A 21,400-nucleotide genomic window follows, 5' to 3' on the forward strand; every position below is an offset into this window, starting at 1 on the left:
AGAGCTAAGGTTTCAACTCATATCTTCTTAGTTATAAAACTCCTCATCTTTCCAGTTTGCTTCACTAGATGCTATAATATGTGAAAGGAAAACCAAAATCCTGACATACTTTATTGTTTTATTATAACAAAACTGTGGAACAATGTGTAAAATCACCAGCTACCGTAAACTCACAGCCTCATTAAAAGCAAACACTCGTATTAGACATGTAGTCAATTATGTGAAGAAAACTCAAGAGATGTCTCTCTACACAGGTAGTAAATAATTTCACCTGAGACTAAACTTTATTGTTTTATTCCTTATTTAAATAGAAAATTTTTTTGCCAGTATCCTTCCTTTCTTATCAGTTCTTTAGACCACAAATTCCTAGTGATATAAGGAGGGATGAGTAAAAACTTTCAGGAAAAAAATATTTTACTTGTGAGACTAGGCCTTAAAGTTAATAACAGTCTTCAGCCAATAGTCTCCAACTGTGTGTTTCTCACCTATGTTGGGAATGCCAGTGGAAAAATATCTTTGAAGTCCATGGCAAGGCTTCATGTTCAGAGAAGAAATAAAGCTGGAGGCAATGTCCTGTTCATGTCCATACCACAGGCTGTATTTGCCAAAGCTTATTAGTTTTCTCTGAATTAAAGTACATACACTGCTGTTGTTGCCCTGAATTTGGTTTTCTCTTTGTAGTAGATGAAAAAGGTTTACCTCAAGACATAATAGGTTATTAAACAGCACTACTGGGCTAGTTTCTTAAAGAAGCTAAACACAGAGTTGTCAACTCTCTGGATAATGTAAACACTCAAAGAATCCTGATTAAAGACATTTTAAGATATTTTTCTTTTTTTGAACTCAGCTAGCCCATGTAGATTAAATTACCTGAATCATTGGCAAACTCTGTATTTTGTTTTGTCAACAAATGTACATCCTGAGAACCCAAAGCATGCACATGCTGTTATTTCTAAAACTGAAGAGTTTTCAGCCATTTATCAGGTGAGTAAGACACCATGGATGAGAATTGGGTGTCCTCTGTTAGACCTGCAACTGTCCTCTTCATAGATGCTAACAGTTATTTGAAATGTTTTATACAATTACATATTTAAAATAAATAGCCTTTCATTCTGTGGGACTTCGTTATCACAGAAATAGATTCTCTCGTCATACAATATTGTGGACACTCAAATTGGCAGCTCAATCTAGCTGAATGATTAACTGCATCATTGGATTCTCTAGTGAACAAGAGTTGGGGATTTTTTTTGTGTGTGTGTCTTTTTCCTCTTCTCTATAAAACAAGAAAAAAAAATCCAGCTTATTGGCTTCAAAAACATTTTACTTTGGGAGATCAATTTTACAGGTACAAGAATGATTTCAGTTCCACACTTTTCAACCTGGGAAGAGTGTTCTGAAGATGTGGTAGAGATGGAAAATTTGAAAACTCCAGATATCTATTTAGGGCTGTAAATTTATTTCCTTTGTTTCTTGCATTCAAACATTTAATGCCCAAGTTAAAAACTGGCCGCCAGGGGCTGAACCTGGGTATAGAAACTCTGGCATATCACCTATGAAATTTAGATAAAAGAATAAAGGAAATAATTGTGACCTTACTGTTACTATTCAGGTTTGTTTAGCACAATGTCTGACATATAGTTATTACTCAAAAACCATAGCATAATATCATTCAAAAATATCTTTTAGGTATTTGATAAACCCATCTTATCTTGTTCCAGTCTTCTGATGTGATGATTTGACATACTCCCCTATTTTATCACTATAGATAAGATTATCTGGAAAGGCTGCTATTTTATTTCTATAATTTTTACATACATAATAGCTTCCTCTCCATTTTGCCAGCTTGCTCGTATGTATCTAGAATAATAAAATATATGAAATCAAGAAGGTCATATCTCTTTTTTTTTTTTTTTTGGTCAGCATTAACTTCAGAGAAACCAATTTATATCAGATTTGAATAATAGGATAAACGAGTAGGAAATATTGACTAAAATCCTAGAGAGAATGTGTACTTCTGTGTGTATATGTACATATACATACATAACTGTCATCTTTTTGTCAGAGTTGAAGCATTGCTATATGCTTAATTTGTATATATTTAATTGTACATAAAACTTATTATAAGATGTCAGTTTATAAAATCAATGAGACAGTCAAAATTTCATAGGTATACGTTCAAGCAGTTCGTCCCTTGCAATTTCTCCTCCTAGCCCTTTTAATACATTCATGGACCAGGTTACTGAGTCACCTAGGTGAAAAAACACAAATGTATATGCAGCCAAAGAATTATTCAATGTTTTATCAAATCAAAATGGAGGGGAAAGTAACCTTTCTCTTTCCTTATTTCCTGTCATGTCCCTTAAAGGAAGGTACGCCAGAAGCAGTTGCAATTGCTCCTTTCTCTTTGATGACTTCTCACTGTCCTTTGAGAATACAGGTACTCCATCAGGGATGAATAATATATCTTGTTACTATCCGACATCGGAGGGAGGTCAAAGGGAAGGATGGCACTCTCCCCTACAGTTCCACAGAAGAGCGAGTACAAGCGAACATGTGACTTTGCTCAGGTGCCCACCAGACCCAGTTGTGCAAACTGAGCTACCCTGGGAGGTGTCATGTCTTGTCAATAATTCACTTGTCCCTATTGTTCTTTATCTGCCTTACCAATTACTCTAGTTTCCTCTCTGTCACTATTCTCCAACTAACCATTTGAGTCTACATGAAATCAAAACAGTACAGGTCATCTTAGAGCATGCCATTTGTTTATAATATTGCTGTTTTAAAAGTTTCATTTTCTAGGTAAGGACATTTAAAAACTCCTACACAGAATTCTTTCCTATTATCCCATGTGTTCCTGTCTCTACTTGGTGCTATGTTGTTAGAGAATGCCCGTTTCATTTTTTTAGAAAATAGAATGTTCTCTAAATTACCTTGTCCAAAATGAGCTGCCTTGTGCACGCTTTGAACGCCCTGGTATCCCAAACTTCTACAGATGACCAGTCCAACGCGCAATTCCCAGCGATCATCACAAATTGTACCCCACTGGCCGTTGTGGAATATCTCCACCCTACCCTCATGAGGGCCTCCACCACCAACCAGTCGAACTGTCCTAGATAGAGCTGTAAAAAAAAATAAGGGTTATTTATGTACATATTGTTTTATAATACTTTTTCTTTTTTAAAAAGTATTTTAGCACATCTTTAAAAATAAATGCAACTATTGGAATAAATAGTAAACTTTCTAGCACCACCTATTGGCAAAGAGTTTAACTGCAAACATTGCATCTGTAAAAGCAGAAGAGGAAAATGCAGTCCCTCTATTTTAACATTTATGCAAGTTATATATATTTGAGACACTTCAAAGATTATATTCCAATGACTTTAAAATTTAACAGCTACAAGTTTATTAATGCCATAGATTTTTCATACTATTTATAGAAATTTGTAACAGTGATTCATTGTTTTCTTGACACTGTAACACACAAACTGGAATACACAATTCAGAGAATTTCAATGGAGGCCAAGGAAAAGATATTTTATAATGTAGTAAATGGAAAAATAGGTGACCAAATTTCATGTCTTTTACTAAGAGAAACAAGGTAACTATAGTGACAGCATTCATCTAGAAATAGCAGGGATATTCCTTGTTGTGAGGCACCTGGATTTTGTTCCAAAATTTTTTGTGTGTTTTTCTGGGAAAAAAAAAATAGGATAAAAAAACCATATGATTTTTGTGTGTTTTGAGAAATGATGAAAACAATAAACCACAAAGAACAAAATCCTTTATCATCAGAAACGTCATTTTTTTCTGTAATGCCTAGCATTACCAGAAAAAATATTTTGAAAAATTTAATTAGTGCTAAATAAAAATAACAATATTCCATAATAGTCATAAAAACCAATTAATACAGTTCTATTTAAATATATCTTTTCAAATATAAGTTTGAGGAATACTATATTATAAAATAGCAAGATGTAGTTGCCACAACAAGAATATCTAATGTGAAGATGGAGTTTTAGGGTAGGTCTTCAGAGCTCAGTTAATTGAAGAAATATTCAATAACATTTTCCCCCCAATTCAAGCAAATTTTGTTGAAACAGTAATCCAATAACACTTACAGAAAATTGACAATTTACTGTAACAAAAACTGACTGAGCCACTCAGAAACATAAATAAGTAGCATGTTAATATGTATTATTATAACCATAATTATTTTACTGATTCTTCCAAAATATAATTCAGTGCTAAATACTAAATTAGTATAATCATGTCCAAGTACACAGCCATTCATCACCTAATAAGCATAAGTTAAAATATTTTTTAAAGTGAAAATAATTTGTTGTTACAGTATTCAAACTTTCAATTATCTAGTAAAATACTTGGGTGACCCAATCATTCCCTGTAATTGTCTAAGAAAATGAGAAAGTATAATCCAGGAATGGATTGTGTAAAGTCTTTACATAATAGAGTCATGTTGTATTAACTAGTGCCATGCCCAAATGTTTATTATTACATAAGTCAGATATATCCAAGCATAATATATTTATCATGCATATTATGAAAAAGAAACAGGCATATTCAAACATTTGTTTACATGAATCTGGTGATCTTATTGCCCAAACAAGTGTATGTAAGCATTCTTGACCTCTTACTCCTCCCAAAATGTTATTATGAGCCTAGCTTGTGCTGGGGCAGTGGTTCTCAAACTTTGGTAGGCAGCAGAATCACAGATTGGTAACTCCACATCTAGAGTTTCTGATTTAGTAGGTCTTGAGTGGGGCCTAATAATTTGCATTTTTAACAATTCCTGAGGTATTGTTGATCCAGGACCACACTTTAAGATCCACTGACCTAGACGATTGCATTATATATTTAAAATAGAGCAGGCATGTTATATGAGAAACAGATGATGATACTTATATAATTACTGGTTTCATTTATTGCAAAGAGATTGGCTGAACATTTGTAGGAACAAATCCCCTATGCTAATGGGACTCTGAGGGGGAGTAAGTCTCTATTTGCATTCTTTAGAACCAAATATAACTGGGTATGCCAATCCATACCTGTCACCTGGAGTATTTTTCATTTATAAATCAACTATTGACAGGTGATCGTATTTCACTGATCCTTGACCACTTCGGAACTAATATAGAGGAAAGGTCTCTAGATAGGTCAAAAGATTCATTTGCGAGTTGGCTTCACACACCACTCAACTGCTCTATCTTGGCGATGGTGAAAAGTTCATTTTGTCATCAGCCTCCATCACAGCATTTTCTCTTTAAGACTGCAGCTGAGAATTTTCTCTGAATCTAGTTAACTCATCGTTATATGGATGTTAACAATGTCGGTGGGTCCTTTGACATCAAGCAAACCTATTTATTCAGACAGATTTTCCATTTGGGAAATTTTGCCTTGTATATAAAAATTTCAGAAGAGAGTAATTTTTATATATTTTCTTCTACATAGCTGCCTTAATTCTCCTTTTAACTTTATTAGTGTAGACTTTTTCCTGATTCAAATCAAATCAACACACATAAGCATTGATTATGTGCCTCCTGAATGATTCTATGTATTATTACTTTTCAATTGGCAAAAAACAAAAAAAAAAAAAAAAAAAAAAACACACACAAAAAAAACCAGAAACAGAAACCAAAGTAACTTAAACCAAAATGGAAATAATATCTTTTAAGGATCATGGGATTTTCCATGGAACCCAGGGATAAGACTATAGTTAGGTATCTAGAACAGATGAACCAAGACTTGAATCAACTCAGGACTCCAACTTTTATCCAAGCTTCATGATTCTTTTTTGTTGGAAGCTGGATACCTTTGTTGTCCAGTTCACATGATAGAACATGTCTGCTAACAGTTCCTAAGCTTATATTTTATAGTCTTTTTCTCAGTGACAGACTGACAGCTCTGACAGTCACCTGAGTTTATATTTTACAGTCTCTTTCTCGGTGATAGATTTTAAAATATCCAGGGAAGCCCTTCTATGGCCTAGTTTGGGCCAGATGCACATCTGTGTACTAAACATCCTAGGCAAGATCACTTGTATGAACACGGCATTTTTGGAGTGAGAAGGAGGAGGCATTTTTTTTGTTGTTGAAGCAGAAATTTGTGCAAAAATCTTGAGTCCATTCCATAAAAATATTTTCACAATCTTGGTGTATTTGTATAATATCAATTATACTTTATGTTTAGTCCTATACTCTTTTTGCTACCTGTGACTCTAGAGTATAACTGAAATTAAAAATCTAGAAGTCAGATAATCTGGGTTTTAGTTCTGCTTCTAACACTGTTAATATGACATTGATAAACCATTTAATCTCTGTGGGAGCAAATTTTTTAATTGTTAAAAAAGAAAGTAACATCTGCCATAATTTAAATGCATTTAAACACAACTCTGCCAGGTATTTTCCTGGTTTCTAGGAACAATTTGGCTAAAACATGTATCCTGTTTTCAAGTTTCATAAGGCGATATTAGAAGAAATAATGCATTCTTTAAAATTCTGTACAAATATAAAGTTTTTATTTTTATAAGTTTTGAAAATCTTAAGGTTTCTATTTTGCGATGAAAGCAACAGAATCAATGTATTATCTGTGATATTAATCACCTTTATACATATGCACACATATATTTACTATTAATAATTCTCAATTTAATACTATCTTCCTCAAAGAGGAATTATTAACCTATGAAAATGAGCTTCTGCCAACAGATAAAACCTGCCATATGATTGTAGATGTCATGTGAGTTTAGTTTGCCTTTATTATTTCCAAATATTATTTTCTATTTTTTTGGAGGGACTCTTCTAGACCAGTGGTGAGGCGAACTTTGGCCTGTGGGCCAATTCCAGGCTGCTATCTGTTTTGTAAATAAAGTTTTATTGGAATACAGCCACACTCATTGGTTTATGTATTGTCTTTTGTTGCTTTCAGGCTATGACAGGAGAGTTGAATAGTTGTGACAGAGAACAAATAGCATGCAAACCAAATATTTGTTATCTAGTCCTTTACAGAAAAACTTTGGCAACCCCTGGTAGAGTTACATACACAATAGACTAGAATGACGGAGGATTTCAGTGGGGATTCTCCTGCCAAGTGACTCCTGGAACACATAAAGTCATGATTTATCTCTGCTCACCTCTCTAGTCTAACCCTTTGAGAAATTCTCCACCTATGCATCCTTTTTCCTTTTCCTTCCAGTTATATAACTACTCACATTTTTGGAAAAAGCCTCATTCTTCTTTATTTCCAGGGCTTTGGTCCCTGTCTGCAAGGCTTCCTTCCCCTCCTCCCCTCTCATTTTTCCACACTCAAGCCCCATATTTGGATAGGTTAACCCTTTCAACTCCTATACCATTATTACAACTACTACATTAAAGCCCTGTAATCTTGTTTAATTCCCCACTAGACTGAAACCCTTATGGTTATCTTTTCAGCACCTGACAGAATGTAGGTTGTCACTTAGTTGTCACTTGATGAAGAGTTATGGTGTGAGTGAGTGAAGGAATGAATGGTGAGTGTCTCTTGATACATGGACTGCCTTACCGGGTGAGATTAAATTGGCAAATGCTTAATATACCAAATAATAGAAAAAATAGAACTTAATATTTTATGTTGTTAGAAGGAATATAGTTTCTATGTATAGAAACAGGAAGAAAATCATGAAGAAAAGACTGATTTCACTGGCACAAACATGAGTCCCAGTACGGGAAAAATCTACAAGGCTGGTTACTGAGAGTCTCCCAAGGTGGGAAGATTTGGTGGGAAGGTCTGATCAGAAGCCTTAAACATCACAAAACCTGATTTTGTCAGCTCCTAGAGAGGATCTATCTCTTACAGGCAGACTAATGTTAAACAGAATCTTGGGACAAAATGTCAATTCAATTGACAATGAGAAATGTAATTGCCTCAAAAACTGGAATGTGTGAATCTGCTTGACAAGGCCATTTTCTTCCCAGGGGCAATCTGCACGGGAAGTCAACTCACAACCAGTGAATAATTAGTTTAATTTATTTATTAATTTACAATGAGACTTAGCAGTGAGATTTTGCCTCTGGGACTGCCCAGTGCTCTTTGGTTAGCACATCTTTCTTTATACATGTTAATCCATTCAATCAGGTTAGATGAGTTGACATATCTCTGCTCTGATTCATGGTATGTTCATTCTATAGTTTAACTTTCTAAAGGCAGTCCCCTGATTCTTTTTCCTATTTCCAGAGGGCAGAGTATCGTGCTAAGTTCTTTATATTTTCTAAAGTCTATATATAAAATTAAAAATGTATATAAAAGTTATTACAAACATAGCTCATTCATATTTATATGACCATGAGACACCAAAAAAAAAAAAAAAGTAATAGAGAAGATAATTTCCAAAAGAAGGAAAATTTGCAATCTAATCTGAGGAAATAACTCCCAATAGAGTAAAAGGTAACAATTTCAGTGGTCATTTTTATCTTGTTTATTGCAGGCTTATTTGTAAACAGATATATATTAAATATCCCAGAAAGAGAGTTAAATTAATTATAATATATACATTTGATGGATAGTTTTGGAAGCTTGAACTGTTAAAATGACCATGTAGATAATGGGGAGAAAAAGATGATAAGTGGCTACACTAAGATTAAAAACTTGATTATAATTACACCAAAAATATGGCTATATTATAAGACTAGAAGGAAGTTCCCAAGCATATTGACAGTAATTTTGTAAATGGGACTGAAATTGAATATATAATCTTTTTTTCTGTTTTCTATAATTATATCCTTTTTAATGAGCTGGCTATTCATTAATATCTTTACTGTTATAAAGGGTCTTTGACTCAAATAAAGCTGGAATTCATAAAACTGAAGGGAAAGGACAAGCTCACAATGAGAGATACAGTATAACGTCATTTATGTAAAATAACAGACAAAATAATACCATGCATTATTTATGCATACTGACATACATATGTAGTAGATGCATAAAAGCATGAATGGAAGGAAATGTAAAAGCTTCAGGATAAATGTTTACCCTGGAAAGCAGGAGAGGTGAACATAAGGGGGTTTCAACTGTAGTCATAGCATTTTATTTCTTAAAAAACAAATACCTATAGTCAACATGGGAAATGTCAACATCTTAAAAATCCAGGTAGTGTACACATGACTATGTATTAGACATTTCCTATAAATATTCTTTCTTCTTTCCTTTATATTGGAAACATATTTTAGTTAAAGAAGGAAACGATAGATTCACAGCAGTGTTGATAGAGCTGTACCTGAACACTAAATAAATTATGGAAAGTGCTTCATATACAGGTCTTTCTTTACAAGGTAGAAAAAAGATATTATGAATCTACTAACTTTTATTAGACAGACAAAATTCTAATTTGAAAAGAAAAATTAGGGAAAATGTGTTATCTAAGGACTTCTTTGCATGTGTAAATCACTACTGTGTGGAAGTAAAGAAGTGAAATTAAAAGTGATTTTTGAGGAGTAGCACTTTTATTTCAATTATTATCCTATTGTTTACTTCAGAGTCACTTTCTAATATAATTTATTGGAATTAGAACTTAGGGTTAAATTTATTACAATGGTAATTATGATATTTGAGATCCAAATATAACAGAGAAATTTTTTAAAAAAACTGGTTGCAGTTTGACCTTATGACATAGCAAAACTCTTCTTGGAAAGGAAACTATTTAAAATAATTTCCTTAATAATGTACTTAGCAATGAAATGTATAACCAAGATATCAGATGTCTGGAGAAACAGAGTTAAATTTCCCTGGAAATATAACAGATTTTGAGTCTTTCCCAGAAATTTGGGGAAACAAGGATTTTGGAGATTCTAAGGCAGAGTTCAGAAGAGAAAACAAGAGGGAGAGGGCCTTATTCTGGGAGAGTGTGAAAATCTTATGATGGCAGGAGACAGGCTAGGAGACTCACCAGTGAGGAAAATATGGTGTCTATGATAGCTGAGGAATTTCAAGACAGTGCAGTCTAAGATTCAGCTTTAAGTTTTAGATTTTTCTGCTTAACTTTCCTGTTATGCCTAAATCTTCAGTAAAATTTTCTTTGATCCACAAGTAGAGGTGGGGACATTCCTCAAAAGAAGGGAAAGATGGGATGTATGGTGTGCATTGCTGAAGTGAAGTGGTGTGGAGGGAAGGTGTCATAGTTTCCTGGTGCTGCCATAACAATGATCACAAACCATGTGGCTTACAAAAGATGTTTATTCTCTCACAGGTCCAGAGGCAGAAGTAGGACACCAGGCCATGCTTCTTCTGAAGGCTCAAGGGAAGAATTCTTCCTTGCCTCTTCCTAGCTCCCAGTGGCTCCCAGCAATTCTTGGCGCTCTTTCACTTGTAGTTGTGTCACTTCAATCTCTGCCTCCATCTTGACATGGTTTTCTTTCTTGTGTCTCTGTCTGTGTCTTTCCCTTCTTACAGATATTAAGGCCCACTCTAATCCAGTATGACCTCATCTTAGCTTAATTACCTCTGCAATGACCCATCTTCCAAATTAGCCCACCTTCTGAGGTTTGGGGTGAACATGAATTTTGGGAAACACCATTAAACCCATGACCACAGAGGTGGCCAAGATTTGAATAAGACATAGAAGAATATAATTTTTCTCTATTTTCATCAAAATGTTGTAGATAGGAGGCACCAGAATTGCCTCAGAACATGGAGTTGGTGCTCAAACAATTTAATTTGATATTGAAGAACAAAATGACCCCCAACATTTGAAGACTGCAGAATAGCTGGGCAGTAGATATTTTAATTATGCTGGAAATTGATTAGTTAGCAAAGTCAATCATGATCATACTAAACACTTACAGTTCAACTACTGAACAACTAAAAGATTAAGAATTTGTTGCTTCAAAATGAACTATACTAAACTCGGATGATATTCTGTAAATCTAACCTAATTTTGAGTAAATTACTTTGATGTATGAAAATGAAAAAGTGGAAGACCATTATTTCTTATATTTAATTTGTCGGTTTTTGAATTGAACCATAAGATAGGACTTCAAAATAATCTTGTTACAAGAAATGGTAAATATTTAAGATGAAAAAAGAACTTAGCATTTGAAAAGAGTAAACCTCCCTAGTTGTATAGATCACCACAGGGATGTCATTGTTAAGAATAAGTCTCTGTGGGAGAAAAAAACAAACAAAACTCAAAAGTCAAGTGAGACAAAAGCAGCGCATGTTAGCACAAGTTCTCTTCAGAGTATCATGAACTATAATACTGTGACTACCTCTGGATTTTTCAAATTGCCAATTAAAGAAAAACATCTGCATTTCAAAGAGCATACTGTTGTCTTCAATGATAGTGTTCACATTTTGGGATATTTGCGGTCTTCTTAGAGCAATCTTGTTATTATTTAATATTTCATTACTGAGTCTTAATTTCTACAGTTACTTAGAAAGAACTTTTAAAACTTTATAGAAGGAGAATTTTATTTACATATTTGTAGAGTATTTAAAATTTTGCTTTCCACTTAAAACCCTGAGGAGTAAAAATAATCAAGTCATTCATTAAGATACTGAACAAAGCTTACTTAGAAAGCTCCTATCATAAAATAGCATAAATTATTTTACTGTTCTTTCTGATTTGTGAAAATGTAGACCTTAGCCAGACCTTGTAAAAAGTCCTGGTGTCTCTCCTTATAAGCTGTTGAGACATTGATAAATGATTTAACCTTTTTGTGTCTTCATTTGCCCATTTATAAAATAAGTATAACACCTAACTCTTAGGACTGAGGTTTTCAATGTGACAATATGTGAAAAAATGTATTTTAAACTGTGAAGTAGTATATTAACAGTAATAATAGAATTATTGATTATATTTTATTCTGGAAGTTATTCTGGGAGCCTGTGAAATCACAAATTGTAGGGAATTTGAGATGCTTAGAGAGAAAAACATCCCAAATTTGACCCACTAAAGTTTAATCTGTCAAATTGTTGGCAGGACCAACAACTTAGTACAGAATTTTCTGACTTTTTATGAAGAGAATATAATTTTCCAAGATAACTGAGTGTTTGAACCTTGACTTGGAGTAGGGGGTAATCGAAAGACAATATACATTCTCCACGGCACTGTGTGCTATATTTTGTTTGTGCTCATAAATGTTCAGGTCCCTGCAAGCTGTGATCAGACTGACTTATTGCATTTAGTATTAGAGTATAGTGTGTATGATCTTCATTACGTCTGCACCTGACAGGAGATACCATAACTCATGTCCAACAGCAGTGACTAGAAGTATTAGGGACAGATCACTTGAAATCCCAAAAATCCAATAAGGAAGATGTTTCTCCTCTCCATGAAACATTACTTCTATTTGCTTAACTTAAACCTTGATCATGCTAGTGTAAACAAAGTAGATACTGTTTTAGGAACAAGAAAAAAATATGCAATGGCACATTTTGTTTGGGTAATAACAGAAAGAAAAACAGAGAAAAAAACTTGAAAAAAAAACAAAAACGATGTATCTCAACATGTAGGCTCTTAGTTAGGTTGAAGTACCACATGCTGTATGGCAACAGAGGACCCCAGTTCTTACTCATCAGAGAAGAAGCAGAATTAGTATCATAAAACAGGATGTGTCTCTAGACTAGAAGCCAGGAGACCAGATCTCTAGTCTCAGCTGCACTACAAACTTGCTTTATGGCTTTGGCCACACCATTTTGCATGCTTTCACTTTAATTTCTTCATTTGTTCTGACATCGTTTGTAATTACCTGATAGGAATGTTGCAGGGATTAATTTAGCTCACAAATGTATTTCAAATTGGTTCCAGTGGTAAAGTGAGGTTAAGGTACGGTATGTTATCCCCAAGTCTGGAATTTAAAATCAGATAAACCAAGATTAAAACTGTGGACCTACCACATAGAGATTAGTTGTGTGATTTTGTAAAGTTTACTTAATTGCTCTAAAATCCTCATGGGAAAAACATCAGAATGATACATTCCTTGTGAGGCTTAAGTGAAGGAGGTATATAAGTGCTTTACAGAGCGCCTGGTATAGAGGGGTCATTCTATAAACTCTAGGTGTTATTGCATCTATTATTTCTCAAACAACCGTATCAGAAAGTGGGCAAAGGACATGAACAGAAACTTTTCAAAAGAAGATAGACTTAAAGCCAACAAACATATGAAAAAAATGCTCAACATCTCTAATCATCAGGGAAATGCAAATCAAAACCAGTTACCTCTAGTGAGAATGGCCTTTATCAAAAAGTCCCAAAACAATAAATGTGGGCGAGGCTGCGGAGAGATAGGAACACTCATACAATGCTGGTGGGACTGCAAATTAGTACAACCTCTATGGAAAGTAATATGGAGATATCTCAAAGAGCTACAAGTAGAACTACCATTTGATCCAGCAATCCCATTACTGGGCATCTACCCAAAAGAACAAAAGACATCCTATAAAAAAAGACATGTGCACCAGAATCTTTATAGCAGCACAATTCACAATTGCAAAGATGTAGAAACAACGCAAGAGCCCATCAATACATGAGTGGATTAATAAAATGTGGTATATGTGTACCATGGATTTCTACTAAGCCACAAAAAACAATGGTGATAAAGCACCTCTTGTATTATCCTGGTTAGAACTGGAGCCTATTCTACTAAGTATCACAAGAATGGAAAAACAAGCACCTCTCTGTAATTAATATATTACATGTCCTTTTGATACAGAAACAGTATTTCTAGGTATAGGAGATGTAGTGAGTAACAAGATTAAGTGGGAATATAACAGGAGAGAGTCTAGGGTGGAAGATGTTCTGTAATAGAACCGATAATCATTTTTATAGCAGACAAATTTTGCTGTAAGCCATGTAAAGTTTTTATGAAAATATTATCCATAGAAACTGAACATTTGTATTCAGTTAAAGGGGTTTACCTGTCTTTCAACATTTCTAGGAAATAAAAATCCAGAATTACACAAAACATCATTAGGAAAGAGGGCCATTTTGCTGAATAATTAACATAAGAATTCCTTTAAATAGCTCCCTAGACTACCAGAGATTCAGGTATTTTACTTTGAAGTGGATTAAATGGTATGTGAGTAAGAGTTTAGGGGAAGCAGAAAATGAAAATAAATGCAGCACCTCAGAAAAGAATTAAGAATCTGTAGATTAAGCCATAATGGGAGAATTTCTTAGACATGCCATGTGCAAACAAGCTAACTGTATTGTTTTATGAAACCAACTCACTGAGATGCACATTATAAAGGCAGAGCATTTCCAGTCATGTTATGCTGAGGGAAGCAAATAATAGGCCATGAACCTATATTCAGAAAGTGCTTTAATTAGAACAAAATAAACCATCTTGTATGAAGGTAATGCTGAATTTCTTATTACAGAATTGGAAGCCAGGAGCCAATTCTCTGAAGAGGGGCAGGAAAGCTATTTGGTCCTCAGAGGTTGTGGAGGAATGGGAAGCAATGTGTTGGGTCTCTACTTCATCTGCATTTTTGCACACTGCTGGATGAATTTCAAATTTTGCTAGTACAAAAGACCTGGCTGATGTGTTTTGGCTCTGTTGAATCAGCAGGGAAAGGGACTAAACAGACAAGTGCTAACCACTAGATCTATAACTGATTAAAATCTGTATTTGAATTTTCAAGGCATATGGGCATACCTCATTTTATTGCACTTTGCTTTATTGTGCTTCATAGATACTGTGTTTTTTAGAAATTGAAGGTTTGGGGCAACTCTGTCTCTGGCAAGTCTATAGGTGCCATTTTTCCAAGATTATGTGCTCACTTCATGTCTCTGCCTCATATTTTGGAAATTTTCACAGTATTTCAGAATCTTTCATTATTATACAAGGGGACTTCAAAGAGTTCATGGAAAAATGAAATTAAAAGATAAAAATAAAAAATAAAATTTTATTTTTCAACATAAGCTCCACCAAAGTCAAGACACTTTTTTTTTTGCATCATGACAATAGCCATTTAGTCCATTGCTAAAGTACTGGGAATTTAACCATGTCAATGCTATCTTTTTACATTATGAACTGAAGTTCATTTTGTAAGGCTAAAGCTGCCACAGATGTAGTGATTTCTCTGATGGATCTGGGAAAAGTCAATTGAAAACCATTCTAAATATCATTATAAGCATTACTGATTCATGGGGAGAGGTAAAAATATCAACATTAACTAGAATTTGGAATAAGTTGATACCAACTCTCATGGATGACTTTGAGGGGTTCAAGATTTCAGTGAAGGAAGTCACTGCAGATGTGGTGGAAATAGCAAAAAGACTAGAATTAGAAGTGGAGTCTGAAGATATGACTGAATGGCTGTAATCTCACGACAAAACTTGAATGGATGAGGAGTTGCTTCTTAGGAATGAACAAAGAAAGTGGTTTCTCGAAATGGAAACTACTCCTGCTGTAAATGCTGTGAACATTGCTGAAGTGACAACAAGGGATTGAGAATATTCCATGAACTTAGATGATAAAGCAGCGGCAGTCTTGAGAGGATTGATTCCAATTCTGAAAGAAGTTATAGTGTGAGTAAAATGCTATCAAACAGCATTGCCTGCTATAGAGAAATCTTTTGTGAATGGAAGAGCCAATCGATATGGCCAACTTTATTATTGTCTTATTTTAGGAAATTGCCACAGCCACCTCCAACATTCAGAAAACACCACTCTGATCAGTCAGCACCATCAACATCCTCCACCCGCAAAAAGGCTGCAGTTTGCTGAAGGCTCAAATAATTGTGAGTATATTTAGCAATAAAGTATTTTAGAATTAAGGTGTATACAATGTTTTTAAAGACACAATGCCATTTCACACTTAATACACTCCACTGTAGTGTGAACATACCTTCGGTATGCACTGGGGAACTAAAACCATTTGTGTAACTTTCTTTATCATATTTACTTGATTGCAGTGGTCTGGAACTGAACCCACCATATTTCCAAAGTATGCCTGTGCTAGTGATACAAACCATTAAGGAACACATCTAGTGTGTTAATGAATGGGGCGTGTTTTTTCAAGCAACAATTTGCGGAATTACAGAAAGCTTTAAACACCACCTCACTGTCAAGAACGTGCAGCATTTGTCTAAGTTAACCAGAGCCACCAATGCTCAGATAGTCTCAGCTTTGCTAAGTCATAGCTAGTGCTACTGAGAAAGTACATTGTGGAGTTACAGAAGAGATATAATAAAAAAAGAAGGACATCATAGCAGTCAAATGATCATGAAAAATGTTAAAGCTAAGCCAGTTACCAAAATAAAGATTGAATATTAACATGTGGCTCTTCCCCAGGTGCGCGTAAGCAACTCTCATTACTGATAATGGAAGCTTCGTGAGTGTTCCAGGAGGTCTATGTTTCTGAGTAATATGCTTTGGAGAGAGACTTAAGGCAGTCACTGGGGTAGTTATAAAGGTGGAAACATAAGCAAATAAAGATTAATTGAGAATGCTTATTTGGAATTTGATATGCTGTAAGAATTTTTATCTCCGTAAGTCTTAAAATTATTGGGCCCATCCTAGAAAAACAAACTGTTCATTACAAATCTCTGTTTCTTCTCTCCCTACCACTCCCACTCTCTCCTTCCACACTCTCCACACTACACCTTCGTGGCATTTATATATAAAAATACATACAACTAGCATGGGAGTATTGAATGGAGTCATAGGGACTTAGGCAATTGATAGACTCAGCTTTGAGTTTCTGCTTTCCCACTTATGAGCAGTAAGCCTCAGTTTCTAATTCATAAAATGGGGATAATAATAGCTCTTAACAGGGTCTCTTCTGAGGATTAGGTGTGAGGATACATCAGAAGCAGCAGGTACACAGCAAGGGTTCTCTAAATGTTTATCACCAGAATTATTTGGTGATTGCAAAAGAAGGTTTGACTCTGACCAACTGAATACTTTGAGAAAGATCAATTTTCATTTTAAGATTGAGCTGAGTCCTCAATAGAAATCAAATGAAAGAAAAATGGATTATTTGTTATCATTGTATGAGGTTCAAAAGAATAACTCAAAAGTCACATTTTAGTTATAGTCTCATTGGACATGAGCAAATCTTAGTAAAAAAATACTACCAAATCACACCTTGGAAATGGGATATTTAGGACAGAGCCTCACACACGTGTTTAACTGAATGGTAGGAATTCTTCTGTCTGACTGAAACATGTACTCTTTCAAATTTGGGTAAGAACATAGCAGACAATCCATTGTGAAGAGCATGAAAGCTTGGTGCAGACTTCTTTTCTCTTCATTATGTTAATACATTATTAATGTTGATGTCATTGGTGCATTTGAGTTTGGCATTCAGCAGCTATTTTTGCCTAAAGAGAGACGAGAAGCCTTTCACCCCTAATTTGGAAAGTTTGGGTTAGTATTTCACACTTAACAATCTACTGAGCTAAATCCCCTGGAGTTATCTTCCCAGAGTCTCAGGGATCAGGGCTTTTCTGTGCCCAAAGTAGACCAAGGTCTGCTGAATAGAGTTTCCCATTATTCTACATGGTCTCCAGTGCATAGTGGGATAGGAAGTTGCATCAAAGTAAATCACAAAGAGATACAGCTTATCTGTAGATGTTCACATTAACCAGCCATTCAGTGTTGCTAGCTTGCTAATATTCAGGGCTATCTGGAAGACTGGCTAATTCCTCCTTCCCCCACCTTTTATATTTTCTGGAGTTTTTAGTGTCATGCAGGCATAAACCCAGACTACCATCGACAATTCTAATTTGTTTCAACCCTCCTTGGAACCGTCTCATCAACAGCGTCTTGGGCTCATGCTTTGTCCTTCAGAGACTGGACTCTTGTTTTATTAGCCTGACATTTTGTTCTGACCTCTGTTGACAGCTTCTGGCCTCTGGCGTGCACTCTGTTTAGTAGCTTCTTTTATTTATAACTAATGCTCTTCTGCTCAACTCAGACAAGCTCATTGATTTGTGCTGTGGGCATACTTGTGTTGCTCTATCTAATATAAAATCTTCTGTTTTTCTCTAGCATCTCTCTTTTTGTTCATGACATTTATTTGGCTTCTTACATTTTCATTTCTCTGTCACTGATGTTCTGATTACCGATTTAAAATGTCTGCATTTTGCCAGCCAGTAACAGCAGTTCCAGTTCAGGAAGACCACTGTGAACCACCTCTTACGTCTTTAAAGTACTTTATGATTTTACAGAGCATCGTCAAACACACAATATCTTATTTCATCCTCACAACAACCCTGTGAGGTAGGTGTCAACATGTCCATTTTATAGGGGAGGAAAGGGAAAAGGTGAGACACACATAGTTATACTACTTCGAATTCTACTAGAACCTTAATGGTGCAAAGCCAGGGGCTATGTGTTAAAAGGTCAAGGAGAAGACAGCTGTGAAAATGTGGTGGTCTTTTAATCAGTAAATAAAACCTCAAAATAACATGGAATCCCATGTTCTTCCTATTCCTTTTTTTGTTTGCCTTTTCGTACTTTTTCTCTTGGCTCTTTATTTTTCTTCTTTCTTTACCTGCATTAAATATCTCCAGTTCTACTGAAGTATTTCTTTTTCTCCAGGATATGTATTAGATACTTAAAGCATAACATGCAAAGAATTTTTTGGAATAAAAAAAAAATCACCAGTATTTTTTAATGATCAAAATGTTTTTGTTTGAAATGGCCAGGTAATATAAGAAAACAAGTTTTGTTTTGGGTTTAAATGTGTTGAATACACTGTTCAAGCTCCACTTTACCTCACTTTAAAAGTTAAAAAAAAAAAATGCTGTAATTTGGAGAATAAGATTGGAAAGTAAACTGAGTAAATCAAAATCAATTTCTTAAAATATTCTAAGGAATTAAAAAATCTTTACCTCCTCTGAATACCTATCCAGCCCTGTTCTTCCCCCAGTATAACTTTGATATAATTGCCTGTTTATTTGTATATGTCTCTCAGGGACAATCATTCTATAAGCCAGGGACAATATCTGTCTTATCAGCTGTTACAACCAGCTCATGGAGGTACACAATGGAACTATAATGAATGAATGAGTTAATAAATGATTGAATGAATGGATTTTCTTCTATGTCATCCCTAACCCTGGTTGTGAATAATGTCTTGAATATAAAGAACCCACAGCTCATCAGTATCCATGAGATTTATCCTAGAACCCAATAGATTAAATTGGGTTCAGCGAGACTCTAGGTGAGTAGGCAGCAGAGAACTCCTGGCTGGTGTCTGAGGACTGGTTGGAGCAGCTCACCAGTTAAGTCAGCACATGGAAGGTGTCCAGGCAAGGGGTGCTAGGGGATTGGGATGATGGTGGGGTAACTGGAGGAAGAAGAGGTATGAACATGGGAGCAGAGGCCCAAATAGCACCAAGAACCAGGAGAGGAAGTCATGTGGAAGTCAGGCATGACACGGGAACCAAGGTCATTTGGAGGAGCCACAAAGGGATCTTGAAAGTCAGTTGTGCGGATGACTTGTCCAGAGGTGAAAGGCCTTTTAATGAGATGGTAGCACAGGGTGTCTCGCCCAACCCACCTGATCTTAAAAGGGCCGAGAGAGATGTACTGGTCCTGACACAGATGTAAAAGAGGAAATCAATGATTATTTTTAGTATATATAAATCACACCTGAAAAATATTTTTAAAAGTATATTAAAATATTTCAATACAAATTTTCATATATCAGAACTAACTAAAATATGGGAAATTAGTCACTTTCCTACAGAGTAAGTTGGTATAACTTTGTTGGAGGCATTTACAAGAATTCATCAAATTGTCAAATGTATGTAACCTTTGAACCATTGATTCTACTTCTAGCAGATTCTCTATTAAGAAGTATTCCCACAAGATCACATATGACAATGCCGAATGTAGCACTGTTTATTAAGGCCAAACCAAAGCAAACAAAAATCATTAAGTGTTCAGGACTAGGGGATTGAATGGCTATATTAGGGTAATTATGATAAAGCTGCATCATGGAATAATGCGTAGCCATTGAGAGAAAAGAGGTAGAGGCATAAGCAATGATGTGGATAAATAACTGGCATATTATGTAAGCGAAAAGCAGACCACACCATATTCGATGTTTACGTATAGGATTCTTTCTCCCTTTTTGAAACATAATGGAGTTGTTTTACATTCTACATAGAGAGGACATGAAGGGGAATTCAGAGGCCAAACACACTTTTACACAGAAATATCTCTCTCATTGCTTTCTCAAAGAAAGTATGCTCTTAAATGCCAAAATAGCCTTGAAAATATCTAACCAAAAACATTTTTGAACATATCTGAAAAATATGTTCAAAGCATGTGATAACCTTAGGTAACAAAAGGCAGGGTGGATGCTCGGTTTACAGACTAAAAATAGAAAAGTGTTTTATTTGACTGTAGTCAGGGTTTAGAAGCTGAGAGGAAGCCTCAGGAAAAAGAGATAATGAAAACAAAAGATAAAATAAGGGTAGAGATAAAGACTGGGAAGAGAAAGTTATCAGAGGATCTTAACCAAAAATAAATGGTATGAAAAAGAGAAAGAAAGGGTCTTAAATGGAGGAAAAAGTATACAAAAGAATACATTAAATAATAAATTAAATTAAAGAATAAATGGACACAAATGAGGAAAAGATATGCTAATGTTTCTATTATCTCTATATAATGAGAACAATAATAGTCATTAACACTAAAGCACTCAATAGACAAACAATAATACCCTGTGTTCAATTTTGAAAGTGTCATGGTTACTCTAATTATTACTTTAATGGCTGGTATTCACAACCACACCCTAAATTGTCTAAATGTGACACCTATATACAATATTAGGTTAACACTATTCTTGCTAAAGCAGAGAAATTGGTACTGTATATTTTTGCCCAATGATTACAACTAAAAACTGCTAGATTTGGGTACATGAAGGGATTTGCCATAATCTCTCTAAAAGAGATCCCCACTGAGTAAAGATTATCATCACTGTGTTTGTATCAGCTATTCCCATAGAAACACATATCACATGTAGCTCCTATTGGTAATACAGAAGGAGGAGCCTGTGATTAATTCTGAGAAATCAAGTGGTGATTCTTCATTCCTCTTCATAACCATTTCATTATATCATTGTACATTCAGCCTAGACATACCAATTAATTCATGGCATGGCAAATCGACCATATCTCATCTACTATTTAGCTGTTACTGTCCAATTTAAAGATTCTCTACATTGCAATATGAGGTCAACATTCCACCTGTCATGATTCCTGCTGTAAAATCTATTCAGTTACAGGTTTAAAGGTCTAAGGCATGGAACACCAATTTTGAAAGTTTTTAATAAAACAAAAAAAAATCCCAGCCATTATAGACTTAATCTTTCAAGGTTCTTAAGTTGTCCAAATTCCTACCTAGGAGGTTTCAGTTAACTCAGTTAGTAAGTAAGGAGGCTATCATTGTTTC

At 34.9% G+C, this 21,400-nt stretch overlaps 1 protein-coding gene across 2 annotated transcripts in view; it reads right to left on the minus strand.

Annotated features, from left to right (window-relative positions):
- The window catches only part of MSR1 (macrophage scavenger receptor 1), a 234,633-nt gene that overhangs the window by 14,884 nt on the left and 198,349 nt on the right, over positions 1-21,400 (minus strand). The window contains exon 10 of one of the 2 annotated variants that reach the window (XM_012760365.3): positions 2,931-3,119. In XM_012760365.3, the coding sequence (XP_012615819.3) occupies positions 2,931-3,119 (189 nt within the window). Of the gene's footprint in view, positions 1-2,930; positions 3,120-14,872; positions 19,535-21,400 lie in introns of those variants that run through there. The other variant, XM_020282524.2, reaches the window with a different exon arrangement.

The sequence above is a fragment of the Microcebus murinus genome, chromosome 24 (genome assembly GCF_040939455.1).
Source record: "Microcebus murinus isolate Inina chromosome 24, M.murinus_Inina_mat1.0, whole genome shotgun sequence".
Classification (NCBI taxonomy): Eukaryota; Metazoa; Chordata; class Mammalia; order Primates; family Cheirogaleidae; genus Microcebus; species Microcebus murinus.